The sequence below is a fragment of the Hesperophylax consimilis genome, chromosome 13, assembly GCF_061612785.1.
Source record: "Hesperophylax consimilis isolate HC1 chromosome 13, BYU_Hcon_1.0, whole genome shotgun sequence".
In the NCBI taxonomy this organism is placed as follows: domain Eukaryota; kingdom Metazoa; phylum Arthropoda; class Insecta; order Trichoptera; family Limnephilidae; genus Hesperophylax; species Hesperophylax consimilis.
In genome coordinates, this window is record NC_142848.1 from 25,483,486 (window position 1) to 25,505,145 (window position 21,660).

Below are 21,660 nucleotides of genomic sequence, written 5' to 3' on the forward strand. Positions count from 1 at the left end.
AGCTACATAATTATTTATAAAAGTATACAATAGATGTCTTAATAAATGCTTTTTAAATAATAAGAATATCTTTAAAAAGTTTACCAGGGCGTATTTCGACAAATACTTAAAATTGGCTTTTCGTAGCCTCCAATTATTATCTTTCTCCTATAGCTATTTTCGATACACGTTTCACCGCTAATTATTATTTTTAATTCGGCCTAAAATGATTTCTTTAGCGTAATAATTTTTTTTTTGATTTTAATACGTTATTGGAAATGTAATATTATTAATTAGCAAATGCCTCTGAAAATTCCGAAAAAAAAATTGAAAGAATAATATTGTCAAAATAATCGTATTTGGGGAAATGTTATTTAAAAAAAATACATTGTTATTTTTGCCTTCCTACTTATTTCTTATTTTAATGAGTCAAATGACGGAAATTGTGGAAATATGTTACGTAATAATCATCAATTTTCTCGTACGTAAAAAAACTTCCTTCGCATTTCATATACTCGACCATCTATTTGTTGCCATAAGAAAAAACATTTTTTTCTTTCCACACGACTTATTCTTTCTTCTTCTTGTCAATGTAGATATCCTGAAAGCTATACAAAACGAAAAAAATAATGGAGACCGCTTTAAACGGAGTGACGTAAGCCGAAGTGTGAAAACAAACTAATTACAAGAACAAAACAGTTAAAACAAACGTGGCTGATCAAATTCCAAGCGTTTTAAAACCTTTAGTAAATGGATAAAGCGGCCTTATAATTTGAAAGAAGAAATTGCGTACATAAAAATGAACATTTACAATACAGTAACAAAATGTTCTTCATGAAATATTGAAGACGACAGTTTGTTTGGTAATAATCCAATGCGTAACAATTGAAATCAGAAACAAAGATATACATATTATTTATATACCTAGATAAATAGTTATTTATTCGATTAATGGTACTGCCGTCAATGGAGCAATTGGACTCGTCTTAAATCTAGCAGACTGGCGCTGATAAAGCAAGAGTTAACCCCAGCTCACAGGCTGACGAAGACTACAGTGTCCAGGGTGGAGGAGGGTGGACCGGAGGTGCCTGGCGCGATGGGAGCCGCCTGTCGGCAAGCCTCCCCCCTCTCCACCCAGGGTTCGAACCCGAGCCCCGGACTCCGAACCCAACAAGACAGACCTCAACAAAACGACCTCTTCAAACCGGACAAGACCCAACAAAACCTCTTCAAACACATTTCAAATTCGGGCTCTACGTTGGGCGCGAAATACCAAACGTACAATAGAGAAGAACTCGATAACGGAAAAGGCTGTACATCTGAAATAAACACAAATCAGGATATTGAAGGTGATTCGTTCTGTTTGAGGGGTTTTAAGACGATTTCCACCATCAGGGGCGGCTGTGCGATCGTCTCCGAACAAGCTGGAGAAGATCTCCCAACACCATCCAGATCGACTTCCAGGCGACTGTTCTTAGTCCGATCCTTGCTGCAGCTTCTGGCCGCGGTAGTCGTTGGACACCTCATGCAGTTTGGAGAAGTGGCCGGTGAGTTTGAATAACTTTGACTTACCTAGATCTTGTTGATACGTTTTTTAATTGTGTTATGTGTCGTGTATTTTCCAGTCCTATTTAATAATTTGGCTGCCCTACTACGTAGATACACCTACCTTGCTTACATCAACAATAAGCAACTAACTTTGAGTGCTAGGTTAGCATGTGACTTACTGTAATGACTGGAAACCGTATTTCGAGGTGTTTGTCATTGTAAAAAAGATGTCTGTGCTATTTAACATTGTTAGAATGATGTTTGGTTTGGTGTTATTATTTAGTGCATATCGTCTTCCTGGTAATTCCGACGGCCATAATTGAGTATACCTGTTTATCCGCGCCTGCCCAGTGGAGGTCTTGCATAACATATTTAACAACGACCTCTATTCTCCTGCTTTGTTTAGTCTGTTAGATAAATGCAGATCCAAACAAACCTGTTGGAAGTCGGTCTGCAACATAAACAGAGATCTTCTCCGCGAGAGATCTCCGGCGAATGCAGACGAAAAACATCGCTAATTCTTTCAATAATAATAGATAGTTTCTTCGTAAACATCGTAATATGCAAGCAGCAATTTTACCGCCTTCGCGTTACGATCCTCGGCTACGAATCTGGAGGTAGCGGACTCAAATTACAGCTTGCGCAAGTTAATTTTATTTGATTTTTTATGTTATTTCACAACTTACAGTATGTATTTTGAGTACTAGATATTTTCCTAATAGGTTAAATACCACCATTAGAGAATCAAAATGTTGCTTGAAGTGGCTTTAGCCATGTTTGGTGACCCCATTAGAATTACCAAGTATTTACCCATCTCCTTCTCATTCGCACTACCGTCAGCCTTACAACATACCCCAATCGGGGATTGCCACTCCAGATGGTTAGGAGCAGTTAGGACTCATGTTGCATAACAAAAAAACTCCATTTTGGTGATTTTATTAAATTCACATAATACTATTTTTGGTTATTTAAAAGCAATTAGGATAATTTTTATGAATTATACTTGAATATTATGAACTATACTAATTATAAATCCGCAGAGCCCAAAAGGGTTGTAATTTTGTTAATTCATAGAATGCAAGAAACCAAATTTATCCCACAATATAATTAATGGTTTATTACTTTGATGGAATATTAGCTTGTTCATTTGCAACGTCCAAAACATACATATAACGTACATGTATCATTCTTTTTTGCGGTGAAAAACGTATTTTCGTATGAAATTATTAGTCATAAAAAGGAAATAAAAAAATTGATCATATTTTTACTGTCAAGATTGAGTTTTCTTGGTATTTATTTTGAATTTTTCGAGGTTTATTGGAAAACAGTTTTCAGACTGTAAAGAACGATGTTGCATGGTCCGGTCAAACGATACTGTTTCCTGACTTAAATTCATCTTGTATTTTAATGCAAAAGGTCAATACCTCATTTTGTGTAATTAATTATAATCTTATTAATCCAAATCAGAAAATTCTAAAGCCTATTGAAATTTTGAAACACACGATAATAACGTATTGTACTCATAACAGTCACTAATATCTCATCGTTTCCCCCCGGACGTCCCTGACTTCTTCTAACATTCACATGTGCGTCATACATTCATAATTGTTTTCTTTATTTTTGTTTTAATCTAATAAGTATTTGTGAAAAAAGTTGGGATACCCGAGGAAGTCATAATCTACTAAGTATTTGTGAAAATAGTAGGGGATACCCGAGGAAGTCATGAATCTAGTAAGTATTTGTGAAAAAGCTTAGGGTACCCGAGGAAGTCATAAATCTAATAAGTATTTGTGAAAAAAGTTGAGGAGACCCGAGGAAGTCATGAATATAATAAGTATTTGTGAAAAAAGTTGGGGATACCCGAAGAAGTCATGAATTTAATAAGTATTTGTGATAAAATGAGGCGTGATGAAAGAAGAAAGAGGTGTGAGGAGAATGTATGACTTGGAAGTGAATGGTTGAAGTGGTGGAGGATGCCCTAGGAAGACATGGCACGATCAAGTGAAACAAATACTTATTACAACACAATCATATTATTTCCACATTAACAAGGCGCATAGTTGTGAGATAATTTAGTCCAAACCATTTATAAGTCCACGAGCAAGGCTGGGTACACGTCAGCTACTAATTAATAAATACTAAAATATTTAAATTAATTTACCCACATATCATTATTGGAAGTAAGTTGGACAGAAAATATTTTGCCTGAATCATTTATTTATTATTCAATAATATCGACTAGACTAGACAAAAAAATCAAGACCCGAAGCCTGAATGAATTATAAGTTGTTGAATAAACAAAATACGAAGAGATATCTATTAATAATTCATCCAGGTAATAACAATATAATATTACTCGTTAATCAAAGATCGAAAGTAAATGAATCTTTATTACGCGACAAATATTATTAGTAAATATAGCAAGGTAGTTAAGAGCGAGTCTACGCTTAGCCATAATAAATATCATGTAATGAACTATATACTCATAAATTAACAAACAGTTACAAAACAGTTTAAAGCAATTTCTGAGATTTTTTTTAGAAAATTCAGTGCTGTAGCCACAGATTGCCGGTCCCCGGGGAAACCGTGAAAAAAGTGTTTTTAACGTGTCACAGTATTGATTTTTGTAATCGTTGTTTAGTAAAAAAAATGTATTCACTTCTAGGCTGCGTGCAGTATTTTGCAATAAGTTATACTAAAGTCTAGAAACTGATAACATAGAACTGTCTAAACTGAAATGTCTTAGAGTTTTTTTTAGCATTAACACTTTGCTTGATTATTTTATTTTATTATTTTACTTTTTTTCGTAATAAATTCGAGTGCATAAAATAAGAGAAATTGTTATTTTATGTATTTTTTAGCAGTGAAAATGTGGATTTCTTGATTCTACATGATCTGAATGTTAGAATCAAGTTGGGTATACCCGAGGAAGTCATGAATCTAATAAGTATTTGTGAAAAAAGTTGAAGAGACCCGAGGAAGTTTGTAATATTTTTTTATAATACTTATATTATATTGTGTAATTAATAACTGTATTATATTGTGTAATGTAATTCGTGTATCTTTTTTTTACTAATAAAAAAAAAATCATACCATGGAACAAAAAAATTTTTAAAAAAATGTTAATTTTGAATTTGGGCGAAGTTGCCCAAACGGTTGCCACGCCACTGAGAAAATTCTCGGAACGCAGGAAAATATTTATCTAGTTAGGTAAAATTTATGTTACTTTATGTTACTTTAGGTTCTGAAGTTAGGCTTCGATTCTGAAGTACAAAAATATATTACAAGAAATTTCCGTTGAAATAATATCTTGACCTTCGTGGTCGAGCAGTTAAGATCCTAGACTAGTGTAGGATGATCTTAGTATCGCCCTGCTAAAAGACTACCATACTTGATATTGCTTTAGCCTTGTTTCGTAACCAGATCTGACTAGCCAGGCACTTCCCACCTTCGACTGCCGTCGACCGCCGGTTGAATTGGCCATTTTTCTAGACACGGAGGTTTTTTGTAAACAAATTCCTTCACAATGACGGATATTACTGGGCGGACAGAAGTGCTTGTCAAACTGTTGGGAAATGCGTTAGATTTTAATTAATTTTATTTATAATTTAAAAAAAAAGTGTAGTGTGTGAATTTAGATACACCAATTTGAATTGATTCATTGGATTGCAATAGTTAAGATTAATATGGGCGAAAAATGATGTAAAAATATAATTATAATAATAATATTCTAAAACAATGTACACTCCTCTTCCAGCCACAAGCTAATGCTTCTATGGAAGAGGGGTCTTGAAATATTTGATCATATATTGTAACAAATAAACAAAAATGTACTTATATAATAAATATAAATATATATTTGATACCCGGTTAATTAATATTCTGTATCTCATAATAGATTATTTCTTGCTATCCTGTATTTGACGGCAGCACGAAAACTAATCTATTTTCAGCTAAAAGGATAAAAAGATCGTAGATCGTATCGATCCAATTTGACTATTCTGAATGTTTTTACAGTTAACATATTAACATCAGTAAACAGAATGAATATATTTAAGAAAAAACTCTTTGCTTTTAAGATCAGTAATACTTATCTAAGTTAGGTAGTCAACAAAAATATTTAGATATTAATTTTTAATGTGTACTATTAAGTTAAGAAAGTGAAGTGTGTATATTTCATTTAAGTTAAAAAAAAGTTAAAATTTTAAAATCGTCTGCGGGAGAATTACTGTGTTTTCGTCAAAAGTTGCTGCTATATCTAAAAACAGTAACCCCCGCTTATACCTAATCGCGGTGTAAACACTGCGTAGCGTGTATGGTCAATACAATGAAAAACTTGACTTGGTACCATATTACCAAGGCGTAGGGTATGGTCAAAACCACCTTAAACCGGGTTCAAGGTCGGCTTATTTTTACCAACGCTGAACCTGAGTGTATTTTTTTTACATTAGCTCTACTTAGGATACTCTGAGGAAAATAATTCCTCTCATTGCTCTGTGTAATCTTTGAGGATGCTGTGTGGAGAGTCTTTTTAGGGAAGTTCGGGAAGAAATTTATGGGTCAATGTACCCAGAAGTGACGGATGTATGAATCCATCCCTCTCACAGTGGTGCAAGGCGATGTACCAAGAGAGTCCTGCTAGAGAGGTCAAAAGGACTCCCTCAACCTGTCTCTCGCTGTCAGTTGGTAGGTAGACGCATCTGCAAACACCACCATATGTAGCCGGACACCGCTGCTAAGTCACCAAACGTATCGAATCACTTGAGGTGACCTATGCCAGAGGTTTTTTCAAATTAATGGTTAGTGGGGTGGCGGTTCCCATATCCGCCTCCCAAATTGTAATTATTAATCTACTAAGCGAGCCGCGTACAGATGTTAGCAACACAACATGAAATGCAACAGAGGTTGTAGGACGCATAGGGCCCAACAAACTCTGGAAAAGAATCTACACACAATACGACATTTTCGAGCATTCCCATGTACCACGCAAAGCCTTGATCTCTTTGTGTTCATCCGACAACTGGCGTTTCGCAGCGTGCGACCCGCGAATGCTCGCAGCATGCGCGTTAATGCGCTCAGCACGTACGCATTATGGTAATTTGTTGCAACCTTTGTTGCATTGCACGTTTGGTTGCTTATATAAATGTACGCGGCTAGTGGTAAAAAATTAACACATTCAAAATTTACTGCCACAAAATAAAATGATGATATTAAATTTGTCTTACCCATAGTTTGGGAACCCTCTGTCCATACGCTACACGTCCGCGCCAAACATCATAGCATCATAATATGTTTGTTACGCGTAAAAAATGCAAGGCAGATACAATAAACCGGATCTTTATTATTTTAACAGTTTATTTTAGGATATTTAGCGGAAAACCGCAAATACACTGCGACGCCGACTGATTTCTTGTTTTATTACTTCATATAGTAAAATTATTTATTTATTTATATTGACATTGACATTTACAGATAATATATGTCTATGTCAAATATCATGTATTTATAAATAAAGAGAAGAGAAATCAAGAAATCAGTCGGCGTCTCAGTGTATTTTTATATAGATATATACATAGATATACGTACATATACATACATGTACATATATATACATACAAATACACACATATACATGCATATAAAATACATATACGTACACATACATACATGTATCTACTTATACATACAAATACACACATATACATACATATACGTACACATACATACATGTATCTATTTATACATACAAATACACACATATACATACATATACATACATATACATACATATTCATACATATACATATACATACATATACTTAAAAAAACATACATATACATATATATACACGGTGTCCGGAAACTCGTAGTACAAGCGGGAAACTGGAGAATCTACACCACATGGGGAACCCAAATAAACATAAAGTTTTTTGATTTGAGCATTTTCACAAAAAAAATATATATACTTCGGCTATTTTAGGGTTAAAGTTTTTTCTGGTGTTTAGGGTTGAATAACAGATGTTTTAACCCTGCAGAGCAGAAATATTTTATGATTACACCGGATTAAATGAAGGGTGATTTCAAAATAATGCTTCAAATCCGAGTTTCTTCATTTGTTTTACTTTCAAATAGTTTTAATTAGTTGGGTACTTTGATCTTCAGTAATAATTAATAAGAATTTGATTAAAAAAAAAAAAAAATCAACTTCTAACTCGATTTATTCGATAACGAAAGCTCAAATCAAAAAAAATATACTACAAAATCGACTCCAAATGTGATGTAGATTCACCAGTTTCCCGCTTGTACTACGAGTTTCCGGACACCCTGTATACATGAAATATACAGAAATGTCTGCATTGCTTTTACTCATTACTTTAACGGCCTCCGTGGTCAGGGTGTAAGGCTCTCGACTAGCAATCCGAAGGTAGCGGGTTCAAATCCCATTTGATGCATTTGTGCTGTTTCACAATTTATATATTTCAAAATAATATGTAGTATACTTGCGGCACGTTCCAAATTGGAAGATACTTTCAGTATCTCCCTTGTGTGGGTAAGGCCACCACTCAGAAATGAAACGTTTGTCGAAATGGCTTTAGTCGTCTTTGATGACCAGATCTGAATATCTGGGTACCCTCCTTCACCTTCCTCTTCCCCATCTCCTTTCCCTCCACATTACCTTCAGCCTCAGAATATTTAATCTCAAATTATTGTTAATCCGGATGAAACCAAATTGCAGGCCGTTAACGAATGAATTAGAAGGTTTTCTGTAATTTTTTTGTAAAATACGAAAATATTATCACGATGTCAGAATGCGTGTTCATAAAATTGTTATTATGAATACATAATAATCAAGGCCAATGCAGTTGCATGAGCACGTGTTCCGAAGCATTAGGAATATACTAAAAGTTTATCAAGAAACGGTCTGAAATCCCGTTATTATCCGTATTACCAATAATTAAATATTGGTTATTATTTTTTGGTAAACTAATGTTTTAAGACAAGATTTTATGCATAGCACAAAGGGTAACAATTATTTTTTCAAGCAATAATTAATATTAGCCTGAAAAAAATAAAGTTGGTTGTTTTCAGGTGAAAAAATGTAATAAGCAGTAATTGTTGAATGAAACACTAGTACATATTGAATTATTTCGCGGATAAGAGATAAGGTAAGATAAGATTATGGTATATTTATACCGTTGATATTAAATAAATAAGCCGCCATAGCTCAGTGGTCAGAGCTGTGAACCGGAAATCGAAAGGACACGGGTTCAAGTCCCGTTGGCGTCATGTATCTTTTATCAGGAGATTTTTCAATGTGGATGAGTGTTTCAGGCTAATAATTATTGCTTATAAAAAATATTAAATATTGATATTTAATAAATTACCAATAGGTACTCATTTTTCTCTGTGCACCACACACCCCAATCGGGGATGCCATAGTGTCACTGGCTCCAGACGGTTGGGAATCTTATGCGGTATTCACATATAAAAATCTCTTACTTCCCGGCTTCGCCCGTGATTTTGATTCTTATTAAGATATATCTGGGAGTTATGTAGGTAGTATTTTGATTTGGGTATCAGAAAGTATTATAAAACGTCCCTTATTTGTATAGTCTATCTATTGCGGAACGCAAAATGTTGTTTCGTCATTTTTACGCCAATATATTTTTTATTTATTTTTTTTATTTAAAGAAAGCAAGACAAAAATAAATATTACAGTAAATAATAAAATAAAATACAGAAAAAAAAACAGAAAAGTTCCAATAAACTACTTTTCAGTAGTTTGTCGATGGCAACTTTTCACATAAAAATATTAAAAAAAGATAAAACTTATTTTACCTAATGACAACAGTGATGAAAAAAAAACAACAATTTGTTTTAAAAATATAAAAACATATACCCAACAGTGATAGTATCTACCAATAGTTTATATTAGACTCTAATACAAACTATTTCTTTCAGCGAGCCAATTTTTCAACATAATATTTGTTTTTACATTTGTACATTTTTTTTATTTCAGCAGGTAACATATTTAAACAACTAGGTATCACGTAGTCCAGTGTTCTTTGTCCATATTTGTTTAAAAGCTTAGGAACAATAATTAGTCCTTCATTTAACGTAAAACGAGTATTGTAAGTGTGGGCCAGTCTATTTATGTATATAGGGCTATTCATATACAGAAATATAATTTTATACCACAGAATTGATCTTACTGAGAAAATTTTAAGATTCTGATAAAGGTATGGAACATTATGGCTTTGTTCGTATAAACTTTTATGAGCTAATAATTTAACTAGTGAATTTTGAACTGATTGAACATGGTTTATATTTGTTTTACATGAAAGTCCCCAAGCTGTGATTCCATACCTTATAATAGATTCAGCTAGTGATAAATAAATTATTCTAGCTGAATCTATTATAAGGCATGGAATAAATAAATTAAATTCAATTTTTAACATTTCACATATATATTGCACTTCTAACCTAATATTAATCATCTTTTTTTTGTGTTCCAATCTGCACACTTCGAATTATTTATTTATCTCTAGCTGAATCTCTTATAAGGTATGGAATAACAGCTTGGGGATTTTCCTTTAAAACTAATATCGACCATGTTCAATCCTTGCAAAATTCATTGGTTAAATTATTAGCTGAAAAAAATTTGTACAAAGAAAGGCATAATATTCCATACTTCTCTATCAGAGTCTCAAAATTCTTTCAGTGAGAGCAATTCTGTGGTACAAAATTATATTTCAGCACATAAAATAACCCCTTATACATATAAAAACAGGCTAGAACACAATCATACTACTCGTTTTAACTTTAATGAAGGACTTATTGTGCCTAAGCATACAAATAAATATGGACAAAGAACGTTAAACTATATGATTCCAGGTTGTTTTAATATATTACCTGCTGAAATTAAAAACTGTGCCCAAAACAAACAACTGGTGAACTTACTAAAGACTTGGCTTACTGAAAGAATTAATTTGTATTAGCTTACAATGGTATATTATTCTAAAGACTTTTAAAATTGTTATTTATGTTTTTCATAATTTTCTTTTGCTATATTTCTGTAAAATTTTTAATTTTATGTTTTATACATATAATTGTAAAAATGTACTTAACTGTAAATTTAATATAATAAGATTTATAATGTAAAGAACCCGTTAGACAAACTGGTAAAAAGCAGTTTATCGGGACTTTTTTGCCTTATATTTGTAAAGTGTGTAATATATAATAAAAATCTATTTCTTTGTTATTCGGGCGACGAGGATTTGATAAGTATACAAAAATACAGTTTTATTACGAGGATGATAAAATTTTGCACTCTTAAACTTCGAAACACCAGGAATGTCGCTGTCTACATTAGATTTCGAAAAACTCTGCGTGAAGCCTGGGTAACGCCGGGACTTCCGCTAAAAGGATAATGTCTGTGGCGCTCGGGCGACTTCGTGGTGGACACCATGCGGGCGGTGATAGTTTTTTATGCAAATCTACAGTTTTATTCCGAGGTTGATGAAATTTTGCACACTTGACCTTCAAAACAAGAGGAAGGTCGCTGTCTATGTCTGATTTCTAAGAATTCTGTGTAAATCCTGGGAAATTCCAGGAATTTCAGCAAGTATCATGTAAAAAAAGGATAAGGCCCCGCACACAGCGTTCAAGGATGGTTTGAAAGGGAAATATGTAAATACGGGTTCCATGATAACTCAGCACAGTGACAATTCAACACACTTTTAAAAAGTGATATAAAGTCATTAGAAACGATGAGAATTTTTTTTTTAACCTAACCTACTTAACCCAGCCAATAAAGTTTTTGTTTCATCACTTTCCATGACTTTATATAACTTTTTAAAGATGTGATGATTTATCCGGTCACCGTAAATACGAATGTTAAAGGGAGCTCGCTAATATTAAACAAACGATAATTAATAATTATTAATAAATAATTAATTAATAATTCAATGAAAAAGGTGAACATATTTAAGAAAACACGACTCGTTTGAAATAGAACGAAAATCTCTCGACAAATGCTTTAGTTGCATTTAAAGATACACTGTGTTTTTTTCATGCCAATAATATATTAAATAACAGAACAAAACGTGTTTTTAATATTTTTCTTAGCTTACTTTGCGATTTTTTTCTATAGAGGGAATTTCATATAATTAACGTTTCGGCATGACAAATGTAATGAAAATCTCAGAAAAAAAATTTTTTTGGAACTTAAAATCTTAAAGGGTTTACGAGAAACTTGTTATAAATCTGTAGAATTTGGTTGGAATCCAATATAATAAGGTTGGAAGTATCTGACTTGATCATGTGAACACCGCACAAAAGTCCCAACTGCTTACAACCTTCTGGCAAAGCGGCAATCCCCGATTGGTATATGTTGTAAGGCTGGAGGTAGTGCGGAGGGGAAGGTAGAGGAAGGTGGAGAAATCTCTGACTTGATCTGATCACTAAACAAGTCTAAAGCCATTTTAAGCAAGGTTATAATTATGAACGGTGATCCTTTGTCAGGACGATGTTGAGAGTATCTACCAATCTGGAATTTAACGCAAACACATGTTTTATATTATTAGATATTTAATGATACTCACACACGTTTTATATATTTTTAGTTATCCCCACTTGTTGAGTATTTCTTTCTCGAAGCGCTGCAATAGCGCAAGGACGCAAATATCGATCTAAATGCATTAGATGTAATGCACTCGTAATATTTTATCAGCAAAATTATACCATGTTAATATAAGCAGTAGGTATTAGAGGTGAACTGTGAGAATTATACCGAAGAAAAATAATTATTGAGAAGTCAAGAAAATGATGAAGGAGTTTAATGTCATATCATTTAAACAAATAATTTATTTCGATACTTTATTTTTTATATAAAAAACACTATTAATGGCCTAATTGAATTTACAAGAAAAGCAGCATAAACACACACATTGTCATGAGAATAGGAAAATAACTCCCCGAAGAAGAATTCCCCTTAGAAAAAAAGGGGAGTTAAAAGTCGGTGATGTACGGAGCATAGAAGATATTTTTTTACCAGAAGAAATTGAATTTTCAATTAATTTTTAATTAATTGAAAATATAAACATATTAAAATTACGAAAACATTGTGATTAATTTATAATATTTTTTTTAAGTATTATAATATATAGACATATGCAACTATGTATCAATTAAAAATTATGATAAAAATAAATGAACTAACTTGAAATCGAGTTTGCAACACATCCGTAGAATAAATGAGACATCTATATTTCATTAAGGTGTGTAAGATATCTAAGATATCCCAGTTATTTTCAATAAGATTTGTAACATATCTAAGATATCTCAATTATTTTCATTAACGTGTGTAAGGTATCTAAGATATCTCAGTTATGTTCATTAAGGTGTGTAAGATATCTAAGATATCTCAGTTATTTTCATTAAGGCGGGGAAGATATCTCAGTTATTTTCATTAAGGTGTGTAAGATATCTAAGATATCTCAGTTATTTTCATTAAGGTGTGTAAGATATCTAAGATATATCAGTTATTTTCATTAAGGTGTAGAAGATATCTAAGATATCTCAGTTATTTTCATTAAGGTGTGGAAGATATCTAAGATATCTCAGTTATTTTCATTAAGGTGTGGAAGATATCTCAATTATTTTCATCAAGGTGTGTAAGATATCTAAGATATCTTAGTTATTTTCATTAAGTATTTCATTAGTATTTTTATATTTTTCTGCTTATTTACATTTTTTTTCTGCATGTAACATGAAGTTTATGTTGAAATTTCACTGGTTAATGCAACATGTAATTATTAATTTCCCAAATAAACTAAAATAATAAAAAAAATCTTTTCTTAAAGTTAAGAAGGGCTCGAGTGAATTGATTACTTCTTCAGGGGGATCAATGGATAAAGCACGGTTCTAACTAAAATCAGACCTCTTATTCCATATCGATTATCTTTGGACTCTTCACTATGATTTGAGGGTTGTACTCAAAGGAAACAGGGAGAATAGCATCAATAAAATGAGGTTTTCGTGAGTTTCTGAAATGTTTCACGATGAGAAATATACATGGTAGAAGCTCGAATGCAGAAACATCCAGAAAATGATGACGTTGATTAAGACTCCGTAGTAAGCGTTTAAAAAAGAAGAAGATCGTTCGAAAATACGAATGTTAGAGGGAGCGCGTAGTATAAAAACAAACGATTATTATTAAAACGAAAATATTTACTAAAGCACTTGAAAATGAAAATGGAGCAAAAATCTCTTCTCAAATGTCTATAGAAGCATTTAATACATCACTGTGATATATACAACATAGCTAAAACATGTTAAATAACAGAGAAAAACGTGTTTTTAATAATTTTCAAAGCCAACTTTAGGATTATTTTTCTATCTATGTAATTGATGAAATGTTAATTTCTGATAGTCTCTCTAATTTTTCAACAAAAATATAATAATGTTTTATTTGTTGTTATCCTGAAGCAAATATTTTATAAAAACGCGCAGCTTCACAAATCCCACAATCTGCAATTATAGTACACGAGTCTGCGTACATAATTTTGGAGGTCCACTCTTCACGAAAGGAATATGTCACGGATCAAAGTCACTACATAAAAGCATAATAATGATTGAATTCGTGTTATGTTGGTGGCAGCCCTAGGAGGATGTTTTGGCGGGCTCAGCCACGTGACCCACTTCCGCAAGTGGCGACTTTTTGAAGGCTTCTCCGCTCCCCGCCGCTTCCGGTACACCGCCACACCGACCTCTATACAGTCCATACACTTAGCCACTAACTTGTACAATGTACAGCTACCTTCACAGCCTACCCTGGATCTGTGAATTCTGGGTATACTCGTAAATACAGGCACACCCATAGACATCCAAATTGATAGACTTGCCCTTACATGACATCTGGTGCCAAAAATATGATCACGTTCGTCGAAAATTCTTTCGTCGAACGTGATCATATTTTTGGCACCATAAGGGTTCGAGTATGTTGTGAACAAACTACGACATCAGACGTACATTAACCTTCGGAGAGCGCACAATGAACTGATCAGCTCCTGCGCAGAATAGTACAGTTCCTTAAAGTAAGGCAACGGTTTGCATCGCAGTTCACTGTGGGACTTTTCAGTGCTGGGTCTGAATGTTCGTTCTTAACCGAACCGCTTTCAAATCAGATTGCGTAGCAACGCAAAAATTGAGTGAGGCGTCACATTTCTAAACGTGTCTAAATAAAGTAATAGAATATTCAATTTTGGAAACAAGACCGAACTTTTGTTTATCTGATTTTGGATTTGTAATCAAGTTTTTTACGTAGCAAGAAATATGCGCGCCGTTGTAAAAAGAACTGGCGATTTGCGATTTCATTTTCGGAGACTAAATAGTGACACTGCCAAATTCATTTGTTGACAAATTACAGAAAGGACAGTCACGCCCCCTCCCAGCACCTCACAACTTGGTTTGTTTCAATTTCCCTAATGGGTTATTCTATCAATTTTGGGAACTATGGGCACACCGTATAGTACAGAGCACGGGCGATACTGGACCTGTGAACCGGTAGAGTTGTAGGTATAAATACAGGTACACCGCACAGTGTATAGAGTACAAGCAAAAGGTGACTGAGTTGAAGGTAGAGCACGGAGACTACAGGAGGGAAGAAACCTCTCAAGACGGCGGACACTCAACGGAAGACGGAACAAGGAATGGGAAAGACGAGAAGAAAGCCACCTGTCTAAAATTAGTTTTGATACCTATCTAATCTACATGAGGCTCTGTTATTGTTTGGACGAGTCTAATGAAAGCATTCATAAAACATTACTTACAAGAAAAATCTCAACGTATATTTTTTTTTAGATTTTAGTTCTTGATATCCGGAACTAGACGACTACACCAAAACTAAACGCAGAAAACCAAATTAACAGGGTTAACTCTTGTATCACGCTTGCAATCACTTCTGCACACACATTTTTTTAATAAAAAATGCGTGGAGTGCATGGAAGAAGCCGGGCGATATGGTATGAAAACATAACGTAGAATCATTTATTAATTTGTAAAATAAAACATATTGTATGATAAAACGTCTGAATGTCTGGATAAATAACGAAGAATTTATGCCAAATAGCATTTTTGAAAGTTTAGTAAAATAAGACATCGACGATCAGGATAAGGTTTTTATTTTTATTTAGCCGTCCTAAACGTGGGAGAGATGATGTCTTGTGAAAGTGTTGAGAATAGCGCGTCTGTTTGGCGTGTCTTTTTATACATAAATAGTCGAATTAGCGGAATGCACGCGTTCCCGCTTCTTATTATGTTGTGATCTATATTTAACCAGCGAGCAACGTCCAAATCGTCCAGTGTCTCCTGTTCCATGTCCCCTGTCCCCTGTCTCATCTCCCCTGTCCCCTGTCCCCTGTCCTATGTCCATTGTCCCTTTTCCCATTTCCCCTGTAACATGTCCAATGTTCCACGTCCCATGTCCCCTGTACCCTGCCCCCTATAACACATCTTATGTCCCTTATTCCATGTCCTCTGACCCCTGTATCATCTCCCTTATTACATGTGCCCTATCCCATGTCCCCTGCTCTCTGTCCCATGTCCCCTGTCCCCTGCCCCCTGCCCAAAGTATCGCCTCCGGCGCTTATGCATTAAGCAACACCAGTGCATGCGTTTCCCCTGCTAACACTTTTACTGTCCAAGGAATTTCATTGGATAGTAACCCACTCGGCGCGCATGCCAACATTCCAAAAAATAATTGATAATTGTTTGTCATCGTCTTTGTGGTATCTTCTTCTCTCTCCCATCCTATATTTCCTTCCATCCTACACCCCATCAATTACTCGGAAATGCACTTCCTTTTGACATAAACTCATCTTATTTTGGTCATCATCAGCATTATTAGGGCAATTCAGCTTGCGGACCAAAGCTCAAACCAAGATATGAGAGTTTTTTTTTTAATTTTTCAGTAAAAATGTTGATATTTTTCCAATGTTGTCCATCAGAATACACTCGTGTTTGAATTCCGATGAATGTTGTTAGTGCCCCTACATTGAGCGCTCTACTCAGATGAAGTACCTCGGCCTCACCATTGATCCATATCTTAAATGGAATCTTCATACTCAAATAATTGCGAACAAAATAAGAAAAACCATGCACTTTTTCAGAATCATACGAAACTTTCTCGGCTTTCAACTCCTGAAAATGATTTATTTTGCAGTCTGCCAATCTATTATTGAGTATGGTATCATAGCATGGGGAGGCGGAACTTCATCTGTACTAGACCCAATCATAAAGGCTCAGAAAACAATTTAAAAAATAATTCTAAGGCTACCTATATTTACAGACTCGAAACTAATTTTTAATATTATGAATGTGTTTGATGTTCGGCAGCTATATGCAAAAACTATCCTAACTCACCTATACTCAAATATACATAATTACTACGAAAAAAGTTCAAATACATGATGTACTCGAAGCAACAACAAAAACTTACTACAAATACCGATAACACATACTACGTTTGGTCAACGAAACTTTAAATACTTTGCGACAAGACTCTACAACATTTTTCCAGACAGCGTAAAACAATGTGATTCACAAAAAAATTTCAAAGATAAAGTAAAAATTTGGATCAAATCAAAAATAAGAATAGGGCCTTCACCGGTGCATTCACCCAAATTCGCAGTTATTGAAGTCACCACATTATTGAGCGAATACATTTTAATACAAGTACCTATAGGTATGTTCAAAGGTATTAGGAACTAACACGAAAAATTCTGCATCAACACAGGCTAGCCTAGTGAGGCGGTATCTGAGAAACCTCAACTGTACTTTTATTTTCTTTTTACCTTCACAATATTATGTTTGTATTTTTCTGCTAATTTTACAACTTTAAATATAAAAGTTACAAATCAATGTACCTACCTACACCATAATATTCAAACCAACACTGATGATATGATTTTCCATTACTTTTCATTACTACGGTTAAGTTGTTGTTATATTTCGCTGAAATTGCGATCTGTTGCTGTTCATTGAACCCGCGACTAAATTGTTAGAAAAGTGAAAAGATGAATGTCTGCGGTCGCGATACTTGACACGGTGGCAATGGCGATGGTGTGAGCTCGACTCTGGTTACTGCGCCGTTGACATCGTTGTTCATTGCGACGCCCAGACGATAATAATGCAATAATTAATAAATTGTAATCATATTTGAACTGTGTTGCTGGTTTCATATAAATGCAACCGAATATCGTTGATCAGGCCGCGCCGCGGTCATTCCCACCAGAATAGATGTAGAATTGAAGAAGAAAATAAATATTTAGAAATGTGAGCGGGGATTGGGACTGTAGTGTGACCTGTTTCCTTCAGTAGCCCCGCATTCCGAATTTCCTTCCGATTTACAACATACATCTCTTGAACATTTTAAGTTACTATGTTTCCAAAAAAATATATGTTTTTTTTAAGATAGTATCTATGCACTTGTAATGTCAAAACGGTAATTATATGAAAATCTCTTGATAGAAATAAATCGCAAAGTAAGCTCCGAAAAATATTAAAAACACGTTTTTTTCTGTTATTTAATATGTCATAGGTATGAAAAAAATCATGGTGTATTTATAAAAGCAACTTAAGCATTTGTGTAGAGAATTTTGCTCTATTTCCTTTTGAGACTGAAGGTAGTGGGGAAGGGAAGGAGATGGAGAAGTTAAAGGTGGGGAAGTACCTGGTTGTTCAGATCTAGAAGGTGGTCTTACACCAGGGCAAACTGAGAGTATTTTCCACTCTGGAACTTGCCGCAATTATACTAAATATTATTTTAGATTAGTGATGATATTGAGTCGTTTTATTAAATATTTTCTCAATTATCGCTTAATTTTTATCGTTTTTTTTTTTAATATTAGCGCGCTCCCTCTAACATTCGCATTTACATATCTCCTTTTCAAACCATCTCTGAGCGCATACTGTGGGGTAATAATTAAGGCTATTTCTGTAGTAAGGATCAGTTTTCGAAACACTTTTTACGTGGAAAGTTAATTTATTCTTAGTCGGGAGATTGCGGGCTAATATTAAAAATTATAATTAACCATTACTATTTAAACTCATTTTGTTTTATTTTATGATGTGGCGCTGAAAATTGTCAGGGCATTTTATATTTGCTGTGTAGAGAGTCTGTTATGTTGTTGGAGAGTCGCAAACGACCCGTTGTCTTGTGACAAATGTAAACCGTGTACATACAGGGTATCCGGGGGTTAAGTACACAAACTGGAGGTGATTCTGCATGATGGTACAAGTAAAAAAAACCCCTTTCGAAATTTCAACAAGGTAGTTTTCACTTACAAAAGTTGTGTGTGTCGAAAAAATAATATTCTTCTATGGAAAAATATTTTTGTATTGAATGTTAATTGTTTACTTCTACCATTAATGTAGAATCACCTCCCGAAGTTCGTGCACTTTTGGCGCGTTTTCCGACTATGCAACGGTGGCGAAGAGATCAATGACGCTAGTTCCTCGGAGCATCTTCCATTATAATACCGGTAGAACAAGAACAGCATACCTGAAATTATTTAAAATTTTATAAATGTTCCATTTATGGCTAATTTCTTAAGAGGTTTCCACTGATGTATCTTAATTTTTTGTGAATATATACAACAGAAGAGTTACACATCTAGTCTGTGTGGAGTAATATGTATTTTGTGAATGTTATTTATTGATTTTGAGTTTAAAAAAATTGAGATTCTGTATTAAATAAGATGAATTCAGTGTATTAAGTGTTAAGACGAGACAATACCCTAAAATACATTCAGAATCTTAACGACGTAAGTGAAGCAGCCGTGTACACAAATATGCGACTCGCGGCCCTGATGTATTGGACAGACCTGCGGTTGAATTTTCTCTATAAAATCTCTAAAATTTAGTACAAATCTTGACAACATGATGATGAACTCGTGTGATAACAAAATTCACAAGTAATGAACGGACCTACGGTCGACTTTGCTCTAGCAGGCCTAGAAAATCGATCTTTCCGTGGGGTTTATTTGAATTATTTCTGATGAACGTATTACTAAAATCTCAAATGTTTCTAGAGGGATCCATCGGGAAGCTACTAATTCATCGTCTAGAAAAATAAAAAAATTTGTAGTTGAAAAAATTTATAAAATTTTCAAACCGTTTTGTATAAAATATTTGAATAATAAGGTCTTTTTTTATTAATCTTGAATATAAATCATTTAAATCCGTAGGGATCCCTCTAGAAACATTTTAAATTTTATTAATACGTTCATCACAAATAATTAAAATGTGAGCGTCGAGCAAACCCCCGTTATAGAGACTTATGTCGCCAAACATGTATGAAACGCGGTGAGCGAATGTTTTTTGTTTCAAGTTCGTGTTGCATTGAGGGACGTTTAATGTGTGGTTTTTTCTGCTTTGTCTGATGGGCAATCTTAATTGGATTCTTTGAAGTAGTTCCTGGCATTCTATCATAGAGTGTTTTGTCGCCGAGTACTGAGTTGCTTTTCTGCCCGTGCCAATGGCGCAATCGTTCAATCTGAGGTCAGCTTATGTAGGGCCTGTGTAGCAATTGACCGACTACTAGACGGACAGTCTGCGCACCCACCACCGATCAAACACATGGTTTCATTTGCGTAGTTGTTGCGAGGAAACAGCCCGACCCGACTGAACCATCATCTTGGCTCCGAAGAACGTCCGCTGGTAATGAAGGAGTGATGGTTCAACCATGTACTTGTCGACTGTCAATACCTCCAGTTCCTAACTGAATATCTTAAACCAAAATACCGTCCTACTAAGATGAGTTTAGAATGAATAATTATAATTGATGAAGCGGGCCGAAGTATTTTAAGCGTGTGATTACGCAATGAGTTACTCTGCTTCACGACTGCATTCAAGATTCAAGCAAAACAGATCTTTCTATTGGGTGGCAGGAAAGTACTATTACAACTGAAAGACAGAATAATGGTAATCGAGAACTATAAATCGCCATTTTGCGGCTTTTAGTAATGTTTAGGTCAAATAATGATCCTCGTGTGTTTTTCGTCCTGGATCTGGGACAAACTGTGACGGATCCGCTGGGTGGGATTTGTGGAAGAAAGCCAAATGCTAAAGTGGCTTCCTTAAACAGAATCTTTCAGGAGTAGTGTTGGAAGGCCTAAAATTAGGTGGCTGGATGGTATAGACATAAAAGTTGGGTTCTGCTGGAAGAAAAGTTCTGGAGACTACAATGTACACGGGTTTTATAGTCGATTATATTTTGCATTTCTGGACGTTATTCCTAAATTTTTAAAAGCATATTTTAACTCCACGAAGGATTACCTTAGATTTTCCTATTAGGGTAGGACAGATACCTAACGTCATCTTTGGTGATGCTGTTGAGGGTCTTTAAGTAAAAGGAGAGGCGAACCCGGACTTTGGAGATGCCTGCAAATAATTCCAGAATCGAGTTTTTATGAAAAATAACCAGTCGTAAAATCGATGAAACCTTTCTCGTGGCAATTTGTAACCATTCAAATATGTTTGGCATTAGGCTGTCGTATCTGCCAGTGCTGAGGGGATCAATTACCTGTGCTAGATTCCGTAACATCTTTTATTAAAATACTAGCATAATAAAACACAGCATTCCTTTACCTTACCTTCTAAAGAATTCTATCCGCCTGTTACGATTTTTTCGCAACTATTTGTTGTACAAATGCAAATATTGAATTCCGTAAGTCTAAACTTAAACTTATATCTACTTAACTCTGTTATGTTTTAACAGTTTTTTACTTTAATTAATCTGTATTATTCTACCAATGTTTTGAACCACCCGGTGCATCTGGCATGACATCAAGCAGACAAATTCGCATTTCAAACGTAATTATCTAGTTCGGATGTGGGAAGGAGCAACACAGACAAAATTGAGGTAGTCCGCGAAATAACTTCGCGAAATAGCACTGTAAATTGTTTCAACAATTTTATTTTCCTGGGAGAGCCAAGGTCTCAAATCCTAAATAATAATGTTTTATATCTTTAGCTTGTAACATGAAAGTAAAATTGTCAATATCAATAGATCAAACGTACCTTCACTTTTACAACCCGCAAAGGGCCAAATTTGAGACGCTGCAAAATTGC

General features: G+C 34.4%; 1 protein-coding gene across 2 annotated transcripts in view; it reads left to right on the top strand.

The window, feature by feature from the left end:
* Positions 1–826: 826 nt before the first annotated feature.
* Positions 827–21,660, top strand: part of Fs (Follistatin) — a 234,595-nt gene continuing 213,761 nt past the window's right edge. For both annotated transcript variants that reach the window (XM_089638912.1, XM_089638913.1), the window contains exon 1: positions 827–1,526. In XM_089638912.1, the coding sequence (XP_089495038.1) occupies positions 1,076–1,526 (451 nt within the window). In that variant the 5' untranslated portion in view covers positions 827–1,075. The remainder of the gene's footprint in view (positions 1,527–21,660) is intronic.